Genomic DNA, 17,591 nt, shown 5'->3' with positions numbered 1-17,591 from the left:
TATCCTGACTCAAGATCTCTCTTTTTCATTTTTGATTTGTTCAGAAAAGATGCAGTTGAGTCGTTTGTTGTTGAAGCAGCGATCGCAGACGCCATTCAACATCTGGATGACGCAGTTCCTCGGCGGCCGAACTGACCCAGACTTTCACTACATGCGATACGAGTACCAGCAGTCTCCACGAACCTACGAGCCACGAGTCAAGCCACCAGGAGAGAACGAGAAGCTCCACTGTAAGAAAACTCTCTAATCAATCTCCTTTCAACCATCTTCTTTCAGCCGTTGCGTACATCTACAGAGACGAGCGACGAAAAGTTCAGCCACCAATGATTGTCTCTAACGTCGCTGATGCCACAACCAGAGAAGGTAAAAGCTCTTTTGAAGGGATGATGCCAAATTTTTGTTCAGTAACTGGCCGACCAGTCGCTGGATTTGGCCTGAAATGGTCGCTTAACGCTCAGGAGCCCGTCATTCGTCAGCATTCTTCCACTTTCGGCATCGAGCCTGGATACAAGGGTTACCGAAATAACGAATTTTACAAGGAGTAACTGTCATGTCAACCCTATTTATTCAAAAACCAAACACTAAGAGTCTAAGACTAAACTGTTCAAATAACAAATGTCTAAAACGAAGTCCTTTCCTTCAACTTCCCTCTTTTAGAAAACGATGAAAGTGAATAAGGCGATGTTCTGTCATGTGAAAGTTGAAAAATCAGCGCCGTTTATTGTCGAAAAGATCGTGCGAATTGATTTATTTGAGTAACTGCTTGTAAAACCAGGTCAAGATGGACTTTTATTTGCCAGATCTACCACCGATTGTGTACTGATTACCTTGGGATAGCTCTCCTGCTGTGGAACAGCGCCATCTCCTGTGAATGTCGAATGCGGACGAAAATTCATTTGATTTAAATCAAAGTCAACTCATTTCAAAAATTCCCTCTTTTGGAAAATATGAAGAAAGTGAGCCAAGAGAAACTAAAGATCATAAATCAGCGAAGTTCGTCGCTAACAGCATACGTTCAATTCAAACATGATTCCGACTGCGAATTTCAAATGAAGAGCCTGTTTCTCTTTTCCGATGATACCTATTACCACGAATTTTCGTGTGGTTGCTGCTTCAAAGTTGATCCAATGATGACCGTGGATGAATTCCGTATAGACAGCGGATTTTTTCTTGATACATACCGAATTGCGATGGAAAAATTCTTCCGGACATTTCGTCTCAGGAAAAAGTCATCGCTTTGGAAGAACGAAAATTTCGTAAAAACACCTCACCAATACTGCCCGGCTGATCCACTATTTTTGAAGAAAATGTACTCCGTGCTCAAGAATGCACAGCAAGAAGTGCTTGCTTACAAGGGAATGGGGTTGAAGTACTCGCAAGAGCACAAAGAAATGATCGCCTGTATATGGTTCAACATCTGGCTACCTGTATTTCAAAGCGAAGCCATGATGCCCGTCGAAATTTCGACGGACTTTCAAAAAGATCGACGTCTCCCGAAAAAGGCAAAAGAAGCCCTCCAAGTGTGTAAGAATCAACCTGAAAACCGACCACTGGATGATGACGAGCTTGTTTCCCTCTTCTCAAATGCATCAGTCAAGGAAAAACAGCAGAACCAAAAGCCATCAAAAGAAAGGAAGAAGCCAAACAAAGGAAAAGCTCCAAATGCGATCAGAAAGAGCAAAAAGCCAGCCAGGCTTTAAATCTTCTCAATAGTAAGCAAAAATCTCCAAAATAGCGAAAGCTTATATTATAAATATAATCGAATTTTAGCCCTTCGAAATCGCTGTAAATAATCTCCGATATCTAGTATCCTCCCTCATCATGTAAATACGAAAACATCCTTTAGCTACGATTACAGCCAAGCCAAAAAGGTAGGAAAAACATTCGCGCTTATCAATCATCTTTCAAATCCGGGCATTTCTGATAAAATTTGTCGCCGCTCACGATTATTCGCGTGGGATCAAATCGTTCTTATAATCACCCGCCCAGCTCATTTTTCCTCTCATTCAAAGAAGTTCAAGTTTTTTCTTCAGAGAAAAGATGCCAAAAGCCGAATTTATCAAATGCCACGACGATCATTCTGGAACCAGTTTCCAAATCAAGCTCCTTTCTTTCCCCGACCACCAGATTTTCGAGTTCTCGTGCGGCTGCTGCTTCACTATCGACGAATTCATCAACATCTCTCCCTGCCTCTATCGGAAGGAGCACGCTCCTGGTTTTCTCTATTTTCACCAAATAAGGCTGGGCTCAGCAATCTGTTTCAAATTTAATTGGTCATTTTGCGAAGCCGCTTTTCGGCTTCGTTTTAAAAAAAGCCGAGTCGCGGCTATTCTCAAGGCTCTCACAAAACGCTGACTCAGGTTCTTTACAAAGATTGCTCAGCCCAGAAATAAGGCTCGCCTTCATCAAATGCTACAACGCCCGTTTCCTGAAGAAAAATGACTCTCTTTGGGCGAACGATCCTGTCTTCGAGAAAACGCCTCATTTCTGCTGCAAAAAAGACCCCTGGCTCATCATTCGTCTCGTTGGAATCATCAAGGCGAGCAGAATGGAACGTATTGGCTGGATTTTTGGACACATTGAGGAGGATCTCACCTGTATTGCTCGATCAAAGGAAAAAGAAGCTACAAAGAAAAGGATCAAAAACGGCAGCTCGATCCTCCAGAGCTTGTCGAATATGGACAAGATCTGGGAAGCCTGCGATGAAGCAGAATTCGTCTGGTACCCGATCTTCAATTCCACCGTCCAAATTCCGACTCAAGAACGCGAAGCAAAAGGAAAAGAACGAAAGCTCCCGAAAGAACTGAAAAATGCTCTACAAATCCAACCAGTTGCAGAAAAACCACTCTCGGAAAAAGAACTCGTCGATCTCTTCAACCAGTCCAGTGAGAAGCTAAAGAAGCGAAAAGCGAAGGAAACAAAGAAGCCGAACAAAGGAAAAGCGCCAAATGCGATTCGAAAAACGAAGAAGCCGACAAAACTCTAACTCATCCCAATTGTAAGTTAAGGCTTTTTCGTTTTCAAATTTTGATCAATTTTTTTAGGATACACAATCGAATGCACATAGAAGACTGAAAACTACTGCTCAAACTCATCATCATCAAGTCCTGGCAGCTTCCTCAATCCTCAATCCTCCATCCCTTGTCTTTTCAATTCAACAAAAAAATCCTGCCAGAGCATCATTCATTTTCTGCCACAACTTTTCTTCCTAGAAATTCCCGCTCTTTGAAATTACCAAATACTGAAAAAAGACCCACATTTGCAACTTTCTTTCATCTTTTCCAATTCTAGAGCAGAGATGGCGTATCACGACGAGCCCCCACTAGAGCTTCCTTGCACTTTTTCTACGTATTTGGCCGCCGGTGATAAATACGTGTCGACCAAGGACTTTCAAAAAGCCCTCGATGAATATAACAAGGGTAAGAGTTACTCACTTCCCGACAGTTTAAAACTCTATATTCAGCACTCCACGCCAAGCCGAACGACAAAAACTGCCTTATCGCTCGCGGGAAGTGCCACATTCTCAACGGCGATCCAACTTCTGCCCTTGACGACGCCGACAGCTGCATCCGCGACGACAAGACCTTCCACCGCGGCCTCTTGCTCAAGGCTGAAACGCTCTATCTCATGGGCGAGTTTGAGCACGCGCTAATGTTCTACCACCGCGGACAGCGACTACGACCGGAAACTGAAGACTTCCGCCTTGGAATCCAAAAGTGTCAAGAAGCAATCGCCAACTCAGTCGGCGGCCCAGAAGTAATCCAGCTCGACGTTGAATCGCGCAAAAAATCAGCTTCGAAGCAGCGATCAAAGAAAAAAGCGACGCGCTCAAATCTGGGTGAAATGTACGAAGATCGACAATTCTTGGAGAAACTAGCGAACGATAGCGCATTAATGAAGACTTTTGACGGGAAAAACTCGGTCGGGGAACTTGTCAATCAAGGAATTCGGTACTTAGACGATCGGGCTGACTTCTGGACCCAGCAGAAGCCTGAATATACTCGGTAAAGACAGCCTTTTCAACCCTATTTTTAGTCTCTTTTTATAGCTCGCGGGAGAGAACGATGCTCAAGCCCATTCCTGTTGAAGCAATCAAGACTGATATTTCTGCTGCTGTCAAACGTAAGAACAATTTTATCAAGAAAAACTAACGAAACCGATCAACTAAAGCTTCAATTTAGTTTTGGACGACAAAGAATACGAAGAAGCCCTCAAAGCAATAATCGATATCAACACCAACGTAGAAACACATCCCGATGTAAACAAAGGACCAATGATGTGCGCCCTCCAAGCTGATATCAACTCTGTCTACGGCCAAGCTCTCCTTGGTCTCGGAAAGAATGAGGAATCAATTACAAGACATAAGAAAGAACTGGCAGCAGCGAAAAAGAGCGGAATAACCGATCTTAAAGTTCGAGCGATGGATAATCTTGCGGTGAGTCAGTTCTCTTCCTTGATCTCAAATTAATTTTTTCTGAATTCAGGAAGCGTACGTCAAAAACCAGAACTACAAACACGCGATGAACATTTACCAAGACCGTCTTGGCAATTCAACCAGCGAAGGTGAAAAAGCGTGGCATTATCACAACTGGGCCCGTTGTCTTCTGGAAGAAGGGCTTTTGGTGAAAGCGCTGGAAATCGCAGAATTGGCGAGAGAGACAGCGCAAAAGGCGGAAGATAAGGTCTGGGAGCTCAACTCGCAAATAATCGTCGCTCAATCGCTTCGTAAGTCTTTCTTCAGATCGAAATAGGGAGAAGTTGATCTGGGCTTATACGCTTTTTAGTGAAGCAGACGAGAATCGATGAAGCTGAAGACGCTTACGTCACTGCAATGGCTATCGCCGAGGAAAACAACGATGAACAATGCAAAACAGCGATTAATGATCAACTTGTGGCGATCAAAGCGTACAGAAAGGCTCATCCGAGTTCTAGAGCTCCTCATGTTTCTGGTCTTCCCGCTGAAGGTGAGTTTTCGGGATTGAATAGAAATTTCTTTTCTCGAAATTTGGTTGAAAATCAATCCTGAGACAAATTCCAAGACGCTGAAAACGCTGTCCAAGAAGCCGAAAGCGCTCTTTCCCAAGAAGAAGAAGCCACAGAAAAGACTGAACCGGAAGCAGCTGAAACAAACCACGAATCCCAAACCGCTCCTTTACCAACGTCTGAAGAGTCAACTACTGACTAGCAAGTAGCGGGACATCCTTAGAGACTTTTTTCTGCGAAAAACTTCTTATTGCCGATAATAATTCTTTCATTATTATTTTTTCATACTCTCATAATATATATTTTTACAGTAAAATCACAAATCTGCGTCTCTCTTTTTCTTATCAGTGAAAATGCTCGTGTTCTTCCATTTCCGCAGTCCAAATCTCTTCGTAGTACTCGTCGTTGCAGATTTGCGACTCGAGCGAGTCCAATTTTTCGTGTTGTTCATCGACTAACGAGCCGAGGGAGGCATCCGATAACTCGTCGAAGTAGATCATTAGCTCCTCGCCTTTTTGATATTCTTCGGTGAAGGTGTCCATTTGAGTGGTGAGCTGGAACTCGTATTCTGTACTGCAACTTGTTGATGACATTTCGCGGCGGAATGCGTTTGCGGGGCAGTAGTACTCGCTAAAAAAGATGATAAAGGAAAATTCCTCCGAATCGATTCTCTAAAAATGTTTAAATTAAAGTGTCAAACAGCCTTGTTTTGTAAAAATCTTCGAGGATTTTTAAACAAGAAGACTTATAGTTTCACAAAAGAAATTTTCCATGTAGATTTTAGTGATAATCACCTGGAACTAAGCAGCGAAGATGGTACCGCGACGGAGTTGTAATTGTCCCTCTTTATAAATCGAAAGAGCCTGTTTTAGTGAATTAATTTTTGATCACTTGAGATAATGAAATTACCTCGACTCGGTTAAACTGGCGAAAATACTGCGATAAAAGTTTGATAGAAACCTTTCAACTTTGTCAAGTTGTCGAAAAAGCGTTTCAGCGCTTCTTTTCGCCTCACTGATTTTCTCAGGAGGCTTTTTGAAATGCTGTCGGTCGTTTTGGAATCGGTCTTTGGTTCTGAGCTTGAAGAGGGACTTGAAAAGTCCGATTGAATTTCCAGGTCGATTTTTCGGACTGTTAGGGGTTTTGACATGGAGGCTACGCGTTGGATTTCGCTGTAGTAGAATTTTTCGTGGACAGGAGTGTTCCATTTCTGAAATAAAAGGCTTCAAGAAGCGTGTTTTTTGTTTGACCACTACCTGTCTGTATTTCGCCCTTACTAGAGTTATTATCATGACAGCTCGTTTCGAGCCAGCTCAACTTAGTTTTCGGAACGAGCTCAGCTCAGCTCGATTTCGACTTGCAATTCGAGCTCAGCTCGAAATTTTTCGATCGGGCTCAGCTCGATCCGAGCCAGCTCGAAAAATAGCGCTGGGCGACTTCCGTTAAAGACTGAGAAGTTTTGCGCGAACTCTATTTTAGGCGTACTCAGCTCAGCTTAGATGAAAACCTATCAAATTATAACTCTTTTCCTGACTCTGTCCATATAACTTTAATTGTCTCTTTTTCTTCCTTCGATGTTATTTTCTGGAATGCGGCCACGGAAAAAAAAAGAAGGAGTAGCAAGGGTTGAAAATCTGTGTCATGATAGTTTATATAGAGCGCGCGGCGCATGCATTATCCCGACTGAAGCTCGGTAATGCGCCCTCTGCTATTCGATATCCTGATAGCGAGCCATGCCGAGGCAGATTAATTTACAGGGATTGACGGACAGCGAACTCAGAGGAACTGTACCTCCTATTTCCTGAAGAAAACTTCTGTAAAATCGTCATTTTGCTGGCTATCCCGATCTGGGCTCGGAAACCATTTTTGAAAACCTGATTCAGGATTTAAAATAGCTTCAGTAGAAAGCAGCGTAGCGGCTTTTATAAAGTCTAAGCCAGAAAGCGGCTTCGCCCGAACCGCATTTTTCGAACCCCTGTTTCAGACCCTGACTCAGGTTTTCTACACAGATTGGCGAGAAAAGACCTCGATAACCTCGTTTTCTTACTCAGAATGTCGCATATGTTCTCCTCTACCCCTGTTGATCCCTTTGCCGGATAATCCAAAAGATCGTCATCCGAAAGTCCATGTTCACTCAGAACTACAGTCGTCCTGGGTTCAACTGATTCCAAGGCTAGAGAAGAAAGGCCTCATAAAATCGCCAAATCGCCGTTTAGCTTCTGTTTTGATTGGGCAAAGAAAGCCATTAAAAGCACCTCCTGAGCTCGACCCGGCGGGCGACGAACAGCTGAGTGTGAAAAGTTTCAAACCCGTCCAGTATTTCGGCGTGTTACAGTCGTCCTTGAAAATGACGATGCTTTGGAAGCTATTTTTACTCGATTTTGTTGCTGGCCAGAGAGCTACTTCTTTTGACCAAATGGAGACTTTGTTGAAATTTGAAGAAAATTTATTGGAAAAGCTTTTACTAAAATTGGAAGAGAAAGTAGAGAAACTCGCTTTTTTGGAAGAAAAAATTGAAGAAATGCAAAAAGAACGAGAAAGCCAGGGAAACGAGCATTTGAGGTAAGAAAAAGGGCAAAACTGATGCTTTTTGGTCATTTTTCTTGGTAATCCTGGATTTTAGTCACCCAGTGAATCAATTCAAGCTGATCCGGCGCTTCTCAAAAGACTGGCACGAGATCTCCGAGAGTCTCACTTCCCACTCGCCAGAATCTGACTTGATCAGTCAAATTAAACCGCTCACCAGCAAAGTTCAAGACACAAAAAGGTATTATTCGCCATTACTGTTCTTGCCCCAACCTTACTCTTTTTCAGTGCTGAGATTGCTGAAAATGGCCTGTTGCGTCTCCAAGAGACCTACTTTCTTTCTGCGGCGGATCTTCAACAAGGCTTGGGAGAATTCTACAATGGAGGAATGGAAAAGGATCTCCCTAAGTTAACTGCGAAGGACTGTTTCGATATAGGAAGACGAGCTTACATGAACGGCGGTTCTATGCGCGTCGTCCATGACTGGATGAAGTTGACTCTCCAAAACGCAGACAAAGAAAAAGATTTCGACCTGATGATCGACGCTTTGGACCACTTGGCGTACGCGAAATCGCAGATTGGCGACCAGCGAGGAGCGCTGATGATTTACAATAAACTCAAATCGCTGCAGCCAGACGAAAAGCGATACGAGCAAAACGTCAATTACTACGGGCGAAAGTGGATTGAACGAGCGAGGGGTGAAACCGAACAAGAAGGGATGGACCATTCGAAACTGTCCACCCGCGCGGCTGATCATCGGCCAGAGAGGGAAGAAACGGAGTATTATGAAAAACTCTGCCGGATGCCCAACGAACTTCCTGAAGAAAAACTGCTGAGGTGCTTCTATTGGTCCAACAATGATCATCCCTTTTTGATGCTAGGACCAGTCAAAGCGGAAGAACTCTGGGACGAGCCAGAAATCATCCGATTCTACGAAATAATCACGGATGAAGAGCTCGAGATTATTAATAAACAAGCGAGGCCAAAGTCCAATCTTGCCACAGTACAGGTATTCTACTGTGTTCAGACAAATTTTGAAATTGTTGTCTTCAGGACCCGATCACAGGAAAACTTGTAAATGCAGATTATCGAATTTCGGAATCAGCTTGGCTACCGGCCAACACAGACTCCGAGGAAGATCAGAAATTGAGGCAATTTCGCAACAGAATTTCAATCATTACAGGGCTCACGATGGAGAGAGCCGAGGATATTCAGTACTCGAACTATGGTATTGGCGGTCAATACGAGGTCCGTTCTCTTCTTTCTCAGGGGCCATGGCCTCCAAATTTCAAAAGGATTTCTTCTGATTTGATTGATTTTAGCCGCACTACGATATGTCGACTGAAAACGACGCTGGAAAATTCGACGAAGAAGACGGAAATCGCATCGCTACCTGGTTGACTTATCTCAACGAGCCCAAACATGGCGGAGACACGGCGTTTCTAGGGCCAGGTAATGATCACTGCATTGATCGGACTATCGTATTTGATCATCCGGTGAACTTCGGGTCAAATCTTCAGACACTCCCCTTCCCGGCCGATTGATTTGCAAAGTAAATTTGTGATAAGCGGGGTTGTTTGCCGAAGGTTCGCCGAGAATAGTGCGGTCGCATCAATTCTTTTGATGATGTCTGTAATATACAGTAACTCGCCTCACCTCACGTGTTCAGGAATCAAAGCCGAGCCGATCCACAAATCCGCCGTCTTCTGGTACAATCTGCTGCGCGACGGCTCTTGTGATTACAGAACGCGACATGCCGCCTGCCCAGTTTTAATAGGACAGGTAAGGCATCACCAAACTTATGCTCAAGGAGTCCAAGCCGCTTACTGACTGATGATTTCTTTTGTAGAAAACTGTTTCGAACATTTGGTTCCACGAACGAGGCGAAGAATTTTCGCGGAAATGCCTTCTCAATCAAACTGATAAGAGCACATTAAACATGTTCCCTGATATTTATTAAAAAAGACCCCTAAATTTTCAAAAAGCAATTTCTTCTTCAATCTACTGCAGGCTACTGCATTCTTCTATTTTACTTCGAAGGTCAAGAATTCCACTTTTCAAGCGGACTATATACTCAAAAAATAACATATTGACACCCTTATTCTATATTAGAAGAAATCTCCTTACTCTAAGGCCCTATGACTTAGAGTTAGGGTTAGGTTAGGGTTTAAACTAGAAAATAAGGGGGTCACTACTGCAAATTCTTAAGAAAAGACCATCTCGAAAATTGGAATCTTGTTGTCTACCCCCTTAAAATTCTCCTAGAAAAAAATTCCTATTCAAAAGTGACCCTTTTAAAAGCCCCGTTCAAGTTTGCCGTCCATTTCTTTAGATGAAATTAAAAAACTTTTTGCAGGGAAAAAATTGACTTCGGCCTTTTTTGGGCTCATAAGAAAGCCCGTAAAATTTTGAGTCGAATGGTCAAGATTTGGCTCCGAAATATAAGCCGATCACGTCACAGGTGACGCTAGAAGATGGTGAAAATGGCCATTTTGGGCAAACTTTGAGTCACTTTTTGAGAGACTTTTTGATGGAATTTTTCGATGTTTGATAGCTCAAACGAAAGCTTATCAAAAACTGAAGGTTCATTTTTAAGGATTTTCATTTTCGATGAAATTTTTTTTTCGAAAAATTCTAGAACCAATTTTTAATTAAATTCTTTAAAAATTCGTCAAAATGTACCTTCAATTTTTCCCGAGCTTTTATTTGAGCTATTGAACACTGAAAACTTCGAACGGAAAGCCTGTTAAAAGTCGACTCAAAGTTTAGCGTTTTTAGAACCTTCTGACGTCATTTGTGACGTCATGCTCTAGAAAATACCCACATAAATAAGAAATATTCTACTCAGTTTTTCACGCTCTTTCTGATGAGCCCAGAGTTTGAAATGCTCGCAAATGCTCGCGAGCGCAGAGAGCGAGAGCGAAAATTTATTATTGCTCTGAGAGCAGGGGAGCGGGAGCATAAAAATGAAGTTGGCTCGAGAGCCAAAAGAGCGCGAGCCCAAATTTGAAACCGCTCGCGAGCGCGGAGAGCACGAGCGCATATGTCGGCAATGCTCGGGAGCTAGACGAGCGGGAGCGGCTGCTCTCGTGCTCGCTATGGAATTGACTCACGAGCGGCTCGCGAGCAAAATTAAAAGAACATTTTTTTTGCATAATTATTCACTTTCATGGATAAATTTCTCTCGTGGATCAATTTTTCGTGTTTCCGTTTTGTGCAAGCTTCATTAGGTCCGTTATCTCGGCAGCGGAACTCGAAAAGCCGAGAGTAAACAGATAAAAGATGCCCACCGCGAAGTGCTAACTCCTTTGACAGGGACTCATTTGGAATTAGTTACGGGGTCGTCGAATCATTTTAGGCTCTTGAAAGCTGCTCGCGAGTCAGATTTTTCAGCTCGGGAGCCAATCGAGCGAGAGCAAAATTTGACAAGTGCTCGGGAGCCAGGAGAGCGAGAGCGCGAAATGAAATGTGCTCGCGAGCGCAAAGAGCGCGAACGCTGAAATAAATGTGCTCGGGAGCACAAAGAGCATCATGCTCGTGCTCGCTCGCTCTCAAAAGAGCCGCTCGCGAGTCACGAAAATTTCAAACTCTGGATGAGCCTAAGAACGGAATGTGTGATTTTTTTTGCTGCAAAAAGTTTTTTTATTTCATCTTACAGATTTATGTTTTATTTGAGTGGAACCAAGTTACAGCAAAAAATTCTTGTCTGATCTAATTAAACCCGTTTACAAGCTCTAAAAAATAATAAAACGCAGTCTCCTCTTCCTCATGTTTTTCATGCAATTTTCAGTCAAAAGAAGTGTGGCCAGAATTTTTACAGTCGTTCCAAATCGATCGCAATATTACTGCTTACCAAAATACAATAGTTTAGTGCATTTTAGAGGTAGCTTTCCAATAGTAGCAATTTTAAATTTGCCGGATAAATAAGCGCAGATGTGCTGAATCAACTTTTTTCAGTTCAAAGAAAAGCTACTCTTTGATCGGAATAGAGCTTATTGTACATGTAAATTTATATAAACTACGGGGCATATTTAAGATTTTTTGACGTGAAGGATTCTTGAGCTTCAGAATCATTTGGCAAATAGATTTGACGTAGTTGTCAGAGAATGAACTTCCGTAGTGATTCAGGCGAGTCAACGCCTACTTTTTTTGCGATTTGCGTCTATTTGGGCATGAACTTTAGGATGCCAAAGAGTTTCCCTATCAAAGAAGGAGAATATTTTGAGTAGTTTGAAATTTTGTTTTTATGCGAGGGCGGATTGTTTGATCTCGGACATCCTGAGGATCTGAGCTTTGAGTTGCCAGCTGTTGATAATTGATGATTTGCATAGTTGTTATAAATTGATATTTCGTATTTTTTTTTTGCCAGTTTGAATATCGAACCTTCAAAAAATGGTGGAAATATGTGTAGGCTTTGGAAATTCTAGGGGCCTACGCAATATTCCTCCAGTAGATATCGATATTCTATGTCCAAAATTAATGATAAAACGTTGAAATTCGGGCTCAAAATTGTCGATTTCAAGCGGAACCAGCTTTGATTTATCAATCTGGCTGAGACTGTATGACTTCTCGAAATCGACAATTATGAGGCTTTCTTTCAAAGTTTTACCAACAAATTGTTGGCAACAATCTTGGACTGGCAATGTCGATATCTACCGACTGATTTTATTTAAGGGCTCCTCAGATTTTTCGATGTCAACGCCTATTTTCGCCAACTTGCGTCAGTTTGGGATTTGAACTGGTAAGGTATAAAGTTGCGAAATTACGATTTCATTATGCAAGTCATCGATAATCAACAACTGGAGACTCCCAGCTCAGATCTTCGGGATCTCCGAGATCAAATAATCCGCCCTGTCAGGAAAGCAATTTATTTGCTCTCACATCTTACAACCAAAATATTTTTTGCAACTTCAAGACTGGGTGTGCCCCAACTGCGCTATCAACTTGACAGTTCCTTCGATAAACTCCAAGGATCGTTCAAACTATCATAAATGCTCCATTTCTTGTTTGCACTGTCTATCGCATTCTCCTGTGGAGGCACCGGATCGGACTGGTTCAATTGCCGAGTCCATCGTTGGAAAATTTTCCATTCAACTCCCGCTACCCTTGCTGCAAGCAACGGGAGTTGGTTTCGAAATATTTATTACCGATAATAATTATGAATTCAAGGACATTTAGCCGGCCTTTTGGACGTTCTATTGTACAGTTGCTTATTTAATTTGTCAATAAATATCTTGTATATTTGTTTAAAAATTTGAAATATTTCGAAAAAAGCGATTTTTGACATTGTGGGTTATTTTTTGCGTTTGGCGTTGAGAGAAATTCGTTTTTATGAAGAAATATTAGAGAAAAATGAATTGTCTTTGTTGATTTGTCTGAAAAAAAAGGATAAATTTGTTGACTTTTGAAAGCTTTTTTGAGCTTTCTTGGACTTAGTTTTAAACTAATGGGATGCAAAGCAGCTGGTTAAAATTAAGTTTAGTAAAGTAAAACAACTAAAGATATGTTGGTTGAGTAAATTTCCGCTTTCTGCAGATTCCGAGCGAATCACCCGATTGTCATGTCCCGCGCTCGTGGCGCTGATGCGACCCGTCTCTTTACTACGTAAAATGGGGGGTATATAAGCGCCCTAGAAGTCTCCCTACGACCAAGAAACTTAAAAAGCTACTCAAGCTTAAAAAAGCTAAACTTTTTTCACGACTCACGAATGGGACGGCCAAGCAACTCTTCCGTCGTTCCGATAGAGAACTCATCGGAACTCGACAAAACAAAATGTTCACCAAGTGAGACGTCGAGCACGGTCTCTGACGAGAACCGGTGCCGACGAATCACGGTGAACGTAATTAAGGTAATGGCGGCCATCTTCTTCGTCTATACATTCATTTTTGCCATTGGACTCCTGTCGGATTCGTTCCAAGTTCTTGGTGGAGCCTTCCTCAATGATGGTGAGGGACACTTTTTCCAATCAGAGATAGTTTAGATTCTAGCGTAGTTACAATCCATCGCATGTCAGAAAAAGTGACCCCACAGGGGCCTCTCTCTTATCACTAGAGGCCAAATTTCACGAAATTCTTCCCCTTTTTCTTCAATTAAATTTATTTTTAGTGATTGCCAGCGTCCAAGATATCCTTGAAAATCCATTCTGTGGATTCTGTATGGGCATTGTGCTGACTGTACTTTGCCAATCGTCCTCAACTGCGACTTCGATCTTCATCACACTTGTCGGCTCCGGATTGTTTACAGTGAAAGTCGGTATTTACTGCATTTACGGCGCGAATGTTGGAACCGCTATTACAAGGTAAGATTTACCCTCGATAACGGGTTGGTAAACATATTCAAGCACCCTGGTTGCGTTTGGAAATGTGGCCGAAAAGAAAGAATTCGCAGCGGCAATGGCATGTGCCGCAATTCCCGCCGTTTACGATATCCTGATCGTGTTAATTTTGTTCCCGCTGGAAATCCTGTTTGACATGATGGAAAAACTCACAGGACTCATGGTCGCCCCATTTGCCGATTGCGTTGAAGATTGTAACTCGGACGGCTTGGACTTTGATCCGATCGGCGCGATTACTGACCCCATCCAGCAGTACATTCTCGTCAAGAATAAGAAGGGACTTGGATCGCCAGATTACAACGGCACTTTTGTCAACTATTGCAAAACCAAGCTTGGAAATGACAGTAAGTTCTCAAAGAAACACTTGAAAGAAGACTTGATTCAGGCGACTTGTATTTACATAATCATTCTAGCGTCCCTCTGCACTGATTTCTGCGACTACCCAGACATGGACGGCTGTCCACCCGGCGGATCCACTTGCATGCAGTCCGGTCCATCCTACGAGTGCAGATTCAAGGACTTCTCCGCCCCCGATACCTTCATCGTCAAATTCACCGACCACTGCGTGGAGAAAGAGAAGCACATGTTTGTCAATTCCTGTCTATCCGACGAAGCCATCGGTGGAATTTGCTTCGCCATCAGTTTTATCATGATGTATGCTTCGGTAAGTGATTTTTCCCCAGTGTACTGTATTCTGGATTATATAACTCTCAACTGGGGCAAAAAAGAACGCCAGTTCTCACGAAGCTTTTTACGATGCAATAAGAAGTCTTAAAGTTTCTTTCAGTTGGTCGGCGTTGTCAAGTGTTTGAAATCCGTGCTCGTTGGCTCAATCACCGATTTGCTGAAAGAAAATGTGGACAAGAATCTGCCAAGCCCATTCGGCTGGTTCACCGACTATTTGTACATCATCGCTGGCGTCCTTCTGACGTTTGCTGTTCAATCAAGCTCGATTATTCTTTCGATTTTGACGCCCATCGTCGCCATTGGAGTCATCTCCGTCGAGCGAGCGTATCCGATCACTGCTGGCGCCAATCTTGGTACGACTATTACTGGTTTAATCGCTGCCTTTGCCAATGCCAGTGGTGACTTTTCACAGGCCCTTCAGGTAAGTCCAAAGAGCTGAGAATCTCTTCAACTTTCCCTTTCAGGTCTCGCTCTCTCACGTGATGTTCAACTCTTTTGGAATCGTCTTCTTCTTCATCATCCCCATGACCCGATATCCAGTCGTCCAAGGATCCCTCTGGATCGGTAAAATGGCCGCTCGATACCGCTGGTGGTCAATTTTGTACACGATTATCGTCTTCATCGCAGGTCCCTTGATTCTCTTCGGAATCTCGCTCATTGATGAAACTGCTGGTCCCATCATTTCAATGAGTAAGTTCATAAATCTCAAAACAAGTTTTCAATCTTTTTTCAGTCATCATGTACGTCCTGGCACTCATCTTCGGCGCTGTTGGCTTCATCACGTGGCTTCAGCAGAATCATCCGAAAGTTCTCCCCGAGTTCTTGAAGTCGTGGAAGTTTCTACCTGTCTGGATGCGATCGCTTCGGCCAATCGACAATGCTATCTGCAGGTAATGATCTGTTTGAAGACGTTTTACGGTCTTATGGGGAATTTCAACCAATCAGACGGCAGAATTATCTCTTTGGTCCAATAAGAGCCCATGAATAGGTCCCAGTTTTTTACCTATTTCTTAGAAATCCACGAATAATGAACATGTGTTCCTGCTGTACAGAGGAGCTTCCTGATGACGAAAACACTACCGTCAAAGTAGACGAAAACGGCGTCGAGAATCCCGCCCTGAAGACCTCAGAGAATCTCCCAGAATACAAAGACCTCGAAAGTATGGTCACCGATCTATAGACTAACTTACTCTTCATGTAACGCTTTACTACTATCTTACTTCACCTGCCAAAAATGTAGACTATTTCAATTTAACTTATTTGTACAAACACTCTTTTCTGTAAATATCACAAATAAAAAAGACAAAAAAAGAAGACTCTTCCTTGATTTCTTTTGTTTTCAGCGGCTCGAGTATCGATCGAAGAAGGCGCAAATTGCAAATGGGAAAGCTGGTAGAGCTGTTTGATAATGTTCGCCAGATGGCAAGGTTTTACATGACAAATGATTCGAGCACAATTGCCGATTTTCATAAATTTGCCAGTTCGAGCGTTCAAGTGGAACAGATTGATTCGACGAAGAGATTGGTGAAACCTTGTTGGAATTGCGAGATTTCGAGAGGAGTTATTTTAGGAAAAAGAGATGAAAATTCAGAGAAATCTTCTTTCCGAAAATGAAGTCATTAACTGCTTGCAAGAAACCTGCCTGTGTAGAAACCTGACTCGACCTGACTAAGGGTCTTCTAATCTGTTCTTGAAGTTCTGACGAAGCCGCTAATCGGCTATATTTTAAATAAGCCGCGATGCGGCTTCATTTTGGAGCTCTTCCATGAGTCCTGAAATTCCATATCCTGACTCAGGTTTCTTCACAAGTCGCCAAGCCCAGCCTAAAAGCTGTACTAAAAAAGCGTTTTCAATGAAAACTTTTCATCCTTTTCTTTTAGCTTGTTTAGCACCAGTGGCTCTTAAAAAATTCTCCTCGAAAGCGTGGCTCAACAGAAGTTTGGCAGGATCGATGGGAATTATATCTATAGCTTCCTTTTACCGTTCCGCTACGCTTGACTTCCCAATCGATACTTTACCTAGTTCTTCCAAAGAGTAAAGCTCGCTTTTCAGCTCTTATTAATTTAGAAGGAATCGAAAGCGAAACAGAGAATAATGATTAGCGAGCAGCATTTGATCGCGCTGTGCAATTTGAGTGGATTTCTTGTTTTTATCCTCGTAAGTAAATGACTTTCACAAAATTGTCATCTTCGACTGTGCTCCTGAGCCTGCGTCTAAAACCTGAGTCAGGGCCTGAATGAGCTGAATGCCATGACTCACGTTTTCGGCACAGAGTTCCAAGCCAAGATCCGTCGTAACCCATACTCTTCCTTGATTTCACTTTTCAGATCGTTTTGTTCCACATGCTCACCGCAAAAAGCCGCGTCTCAAGTACCTCAACCGTCGTGAAAGCAAAGAAGACACGAAAGAAAATGCGAGCTCGCTAAAATACAAATCTAGTTTTTCATCCCTTATCTTATCCGATCCGCTGCTGCCAATTTTCACATCCTCGTTCCATCTCCTAGCTCATTTAAAATTCCTCTTATCAAAGCAATACTTTGTTTCAATAGGATTTGAAATTTTAAGTGTTTTTTCTTCAATGTTTACCAAACTGTCTTCAAAACGAAAATTCTTGCTGTAAGAATTTAGCCAAATTTAACTCCATTACATGTCATTTTTTCAAAAAATTTGCTCAAGATTGCCTACTAGAGATCGCCATTTTTGGTCAAATTTTCCAACCAGGCTCGTCAACCTGTGTAGAAACCTGAGTCAGGGTCAGAATTCCTTCGGCAGGGCCACAGAGGTTCTTTTCAGACCCTGTCTCAGGTTTTCCATACTGATAGCTGAAAATCCTTTGAATGAAGTCAACAATCTTTGACCAAAAATGACAATGTCTAGTCGGCAATCTTTGAAAAAGCTTCTGAATTTGCAATAAATGTTGAATAATTTTACATTTCTATCTATTTTTATCGAAAAACGCAGGAGGCAAAAATTTAATCAAAGTTCATTCAAGCAAGAAGAAATTCTAGCCCAAAGCAATCAGTCTGTTTTCTGATTTTTCAATTCCAGAGCTAGAAATTCG

At 42.4% G+C, this 17,591-nt stretch overlaps 4 protein-coding genes across 8 annotated transcripts; all 4 read left to right on the top strand.

Moving 5' to 3' along the window:
- The first annotated feature begins 21 nt into the window (after positions 1-21).
- On the top strand, positions 22-3,247 carry LOC145705672 (uncharacterized). Of its 4 annotated transcripts, none has more exons than XM_081783158.1 (5): positions 634-1,712; positions 1,808-1,871; positions 2,034-2,240; positions 2,395-2,998; positions 3,045-3,247. In XM_081783158.1, the coding sequence occupies exons 3-4, from the start codon at positions 2,041-2,043 to the stop codon at positions 2,984-2,986; spliced, it is 792 nt and encodes a 263-aa protein (XP_081639284.1). In that variant the 5' UTR covers positions 634-1,712; positions 1,808-1,871; positions 2,034-2,040; the 3' UTR covers positions 2,987-2,998; positions 3,045-3,247. The 4 variants fall into 4 exon arrangements, with proteins under 4 accessions (XP_081639285.1, XP_081639284.1, XP_081639283.1 ...); XM_081783157.1 differs by having other exon boundaries at positions 1,771-1,871; positions 2,036-2,240; positions 2,395-3,002; XM_081783156.1 differs by having other exon boundaries at positions 1,771-1,871.
- A 48-nt stretch (positions 3,248-3,295) lies between these two features.
- Positions 3,296-5,300, top strand: LOC145703892 (outer dynein arm-docking complex subunit 4-like). Its single transcript, XM_081781289.1, has 7 exons — positions 3,296-3,419; positions 3,464-4,004; positions 4,049-4,122; positions 4,182-4,435; positions 4,485-4,725; positions 4,785-4,964; positions 5,040-5,300. The coding sequence occupies exons 1-7, from the start codon at positions 3,299-3,301 to the stop codon at positions 5,183-5,185; spliced, it is 1,557 nt and encodes a 518-aa protein (XP_081637415.1). The 5' UTR covers positions 3,296-3,298; the 3' UTR covers positions 5,186-5,300.
- Positions 5,301-7,015: 1,715 nt separating this feature from the next.
- LOC145702968 (prolyl 4-hydroxylase subunit alpha-1-like) lies at positions 7,016-11,273 on the top strand. Its single transcript, XM_081780270.1, has 7 exons — positions 7,016-7,545; positions 7,607-7,750; positions 7,798-8,518; positions 8,563-8,757; positions 8,832-8,961; positions 9,179-9,291; positions 9,359-11,273. The coding sequence occupies exons 1-7, from the start codon at positions 7,331-7,333 to the stop codon at positions 9,467-9,469; spliced, it is 1,629 nt and encodes a 542-aa protein (XP_081636396.1). The 5' UTR covers positions 7,016-7,330; the 3' UTR covers positions 9,470-11,273.
- A 1,777-nt stretch (positions 11,274-13,050) lies between these two features.
- On the top strand, positions 13,051-15,815 carry LOC145704573 (sodium-dependent phosphate transport protein 2B-like). Of its 2 annotated transcripts, none has more exons than XM_081782031.1 (8): positions 13,051-13,454; positions 13,615-13,807; positions 13,850-14,187; positions 14,257-14,507; positions 14,631-14,951; positions 14,995-15,220; positions 15,264-15,420; positions 15,545-15,815. In XM_081782031.1, the coding sequence occupies exons 1-8, from the start codon at positions 13,217-13,219 to the stop codon at positions 15,708-15,710; spliced, it is 1,890 nt and encodes a 629-aa protein (XP_081638157.1). In that variant the 5' UTR covers positions 13,051-13,216; the 3' UTR covers positions 15,711-15,815. The 2 variants fall into 2 exon arrangements, with proteins under 2 accessions (XP_081638157.1, XP_081638158.1); XM_081782032.1 differs by having other exon boundaries at positions 13,219-13,357.
- Positions 15,816-17,591: the final 1,776 nt, after the last annotated feature.

This window comes from Oikopleura dioica, chromosome PAR (assembly GCF_907165135.1).
Source record: "Oikopleura dioica chromosome PAR, OKI2018_I68_1.0, whole genome shotgun sequence".
NCBI lineage: Eukaryota > Metazoa > Chordata > Appendicularia > Copelata > Oikopleuridae > Oikopleura > Oikopleura dioica.
Note: the sequence above shows the minus strand (reverse complement) of the source record. Positions and strands in the feature narration are given on the sequence as shown.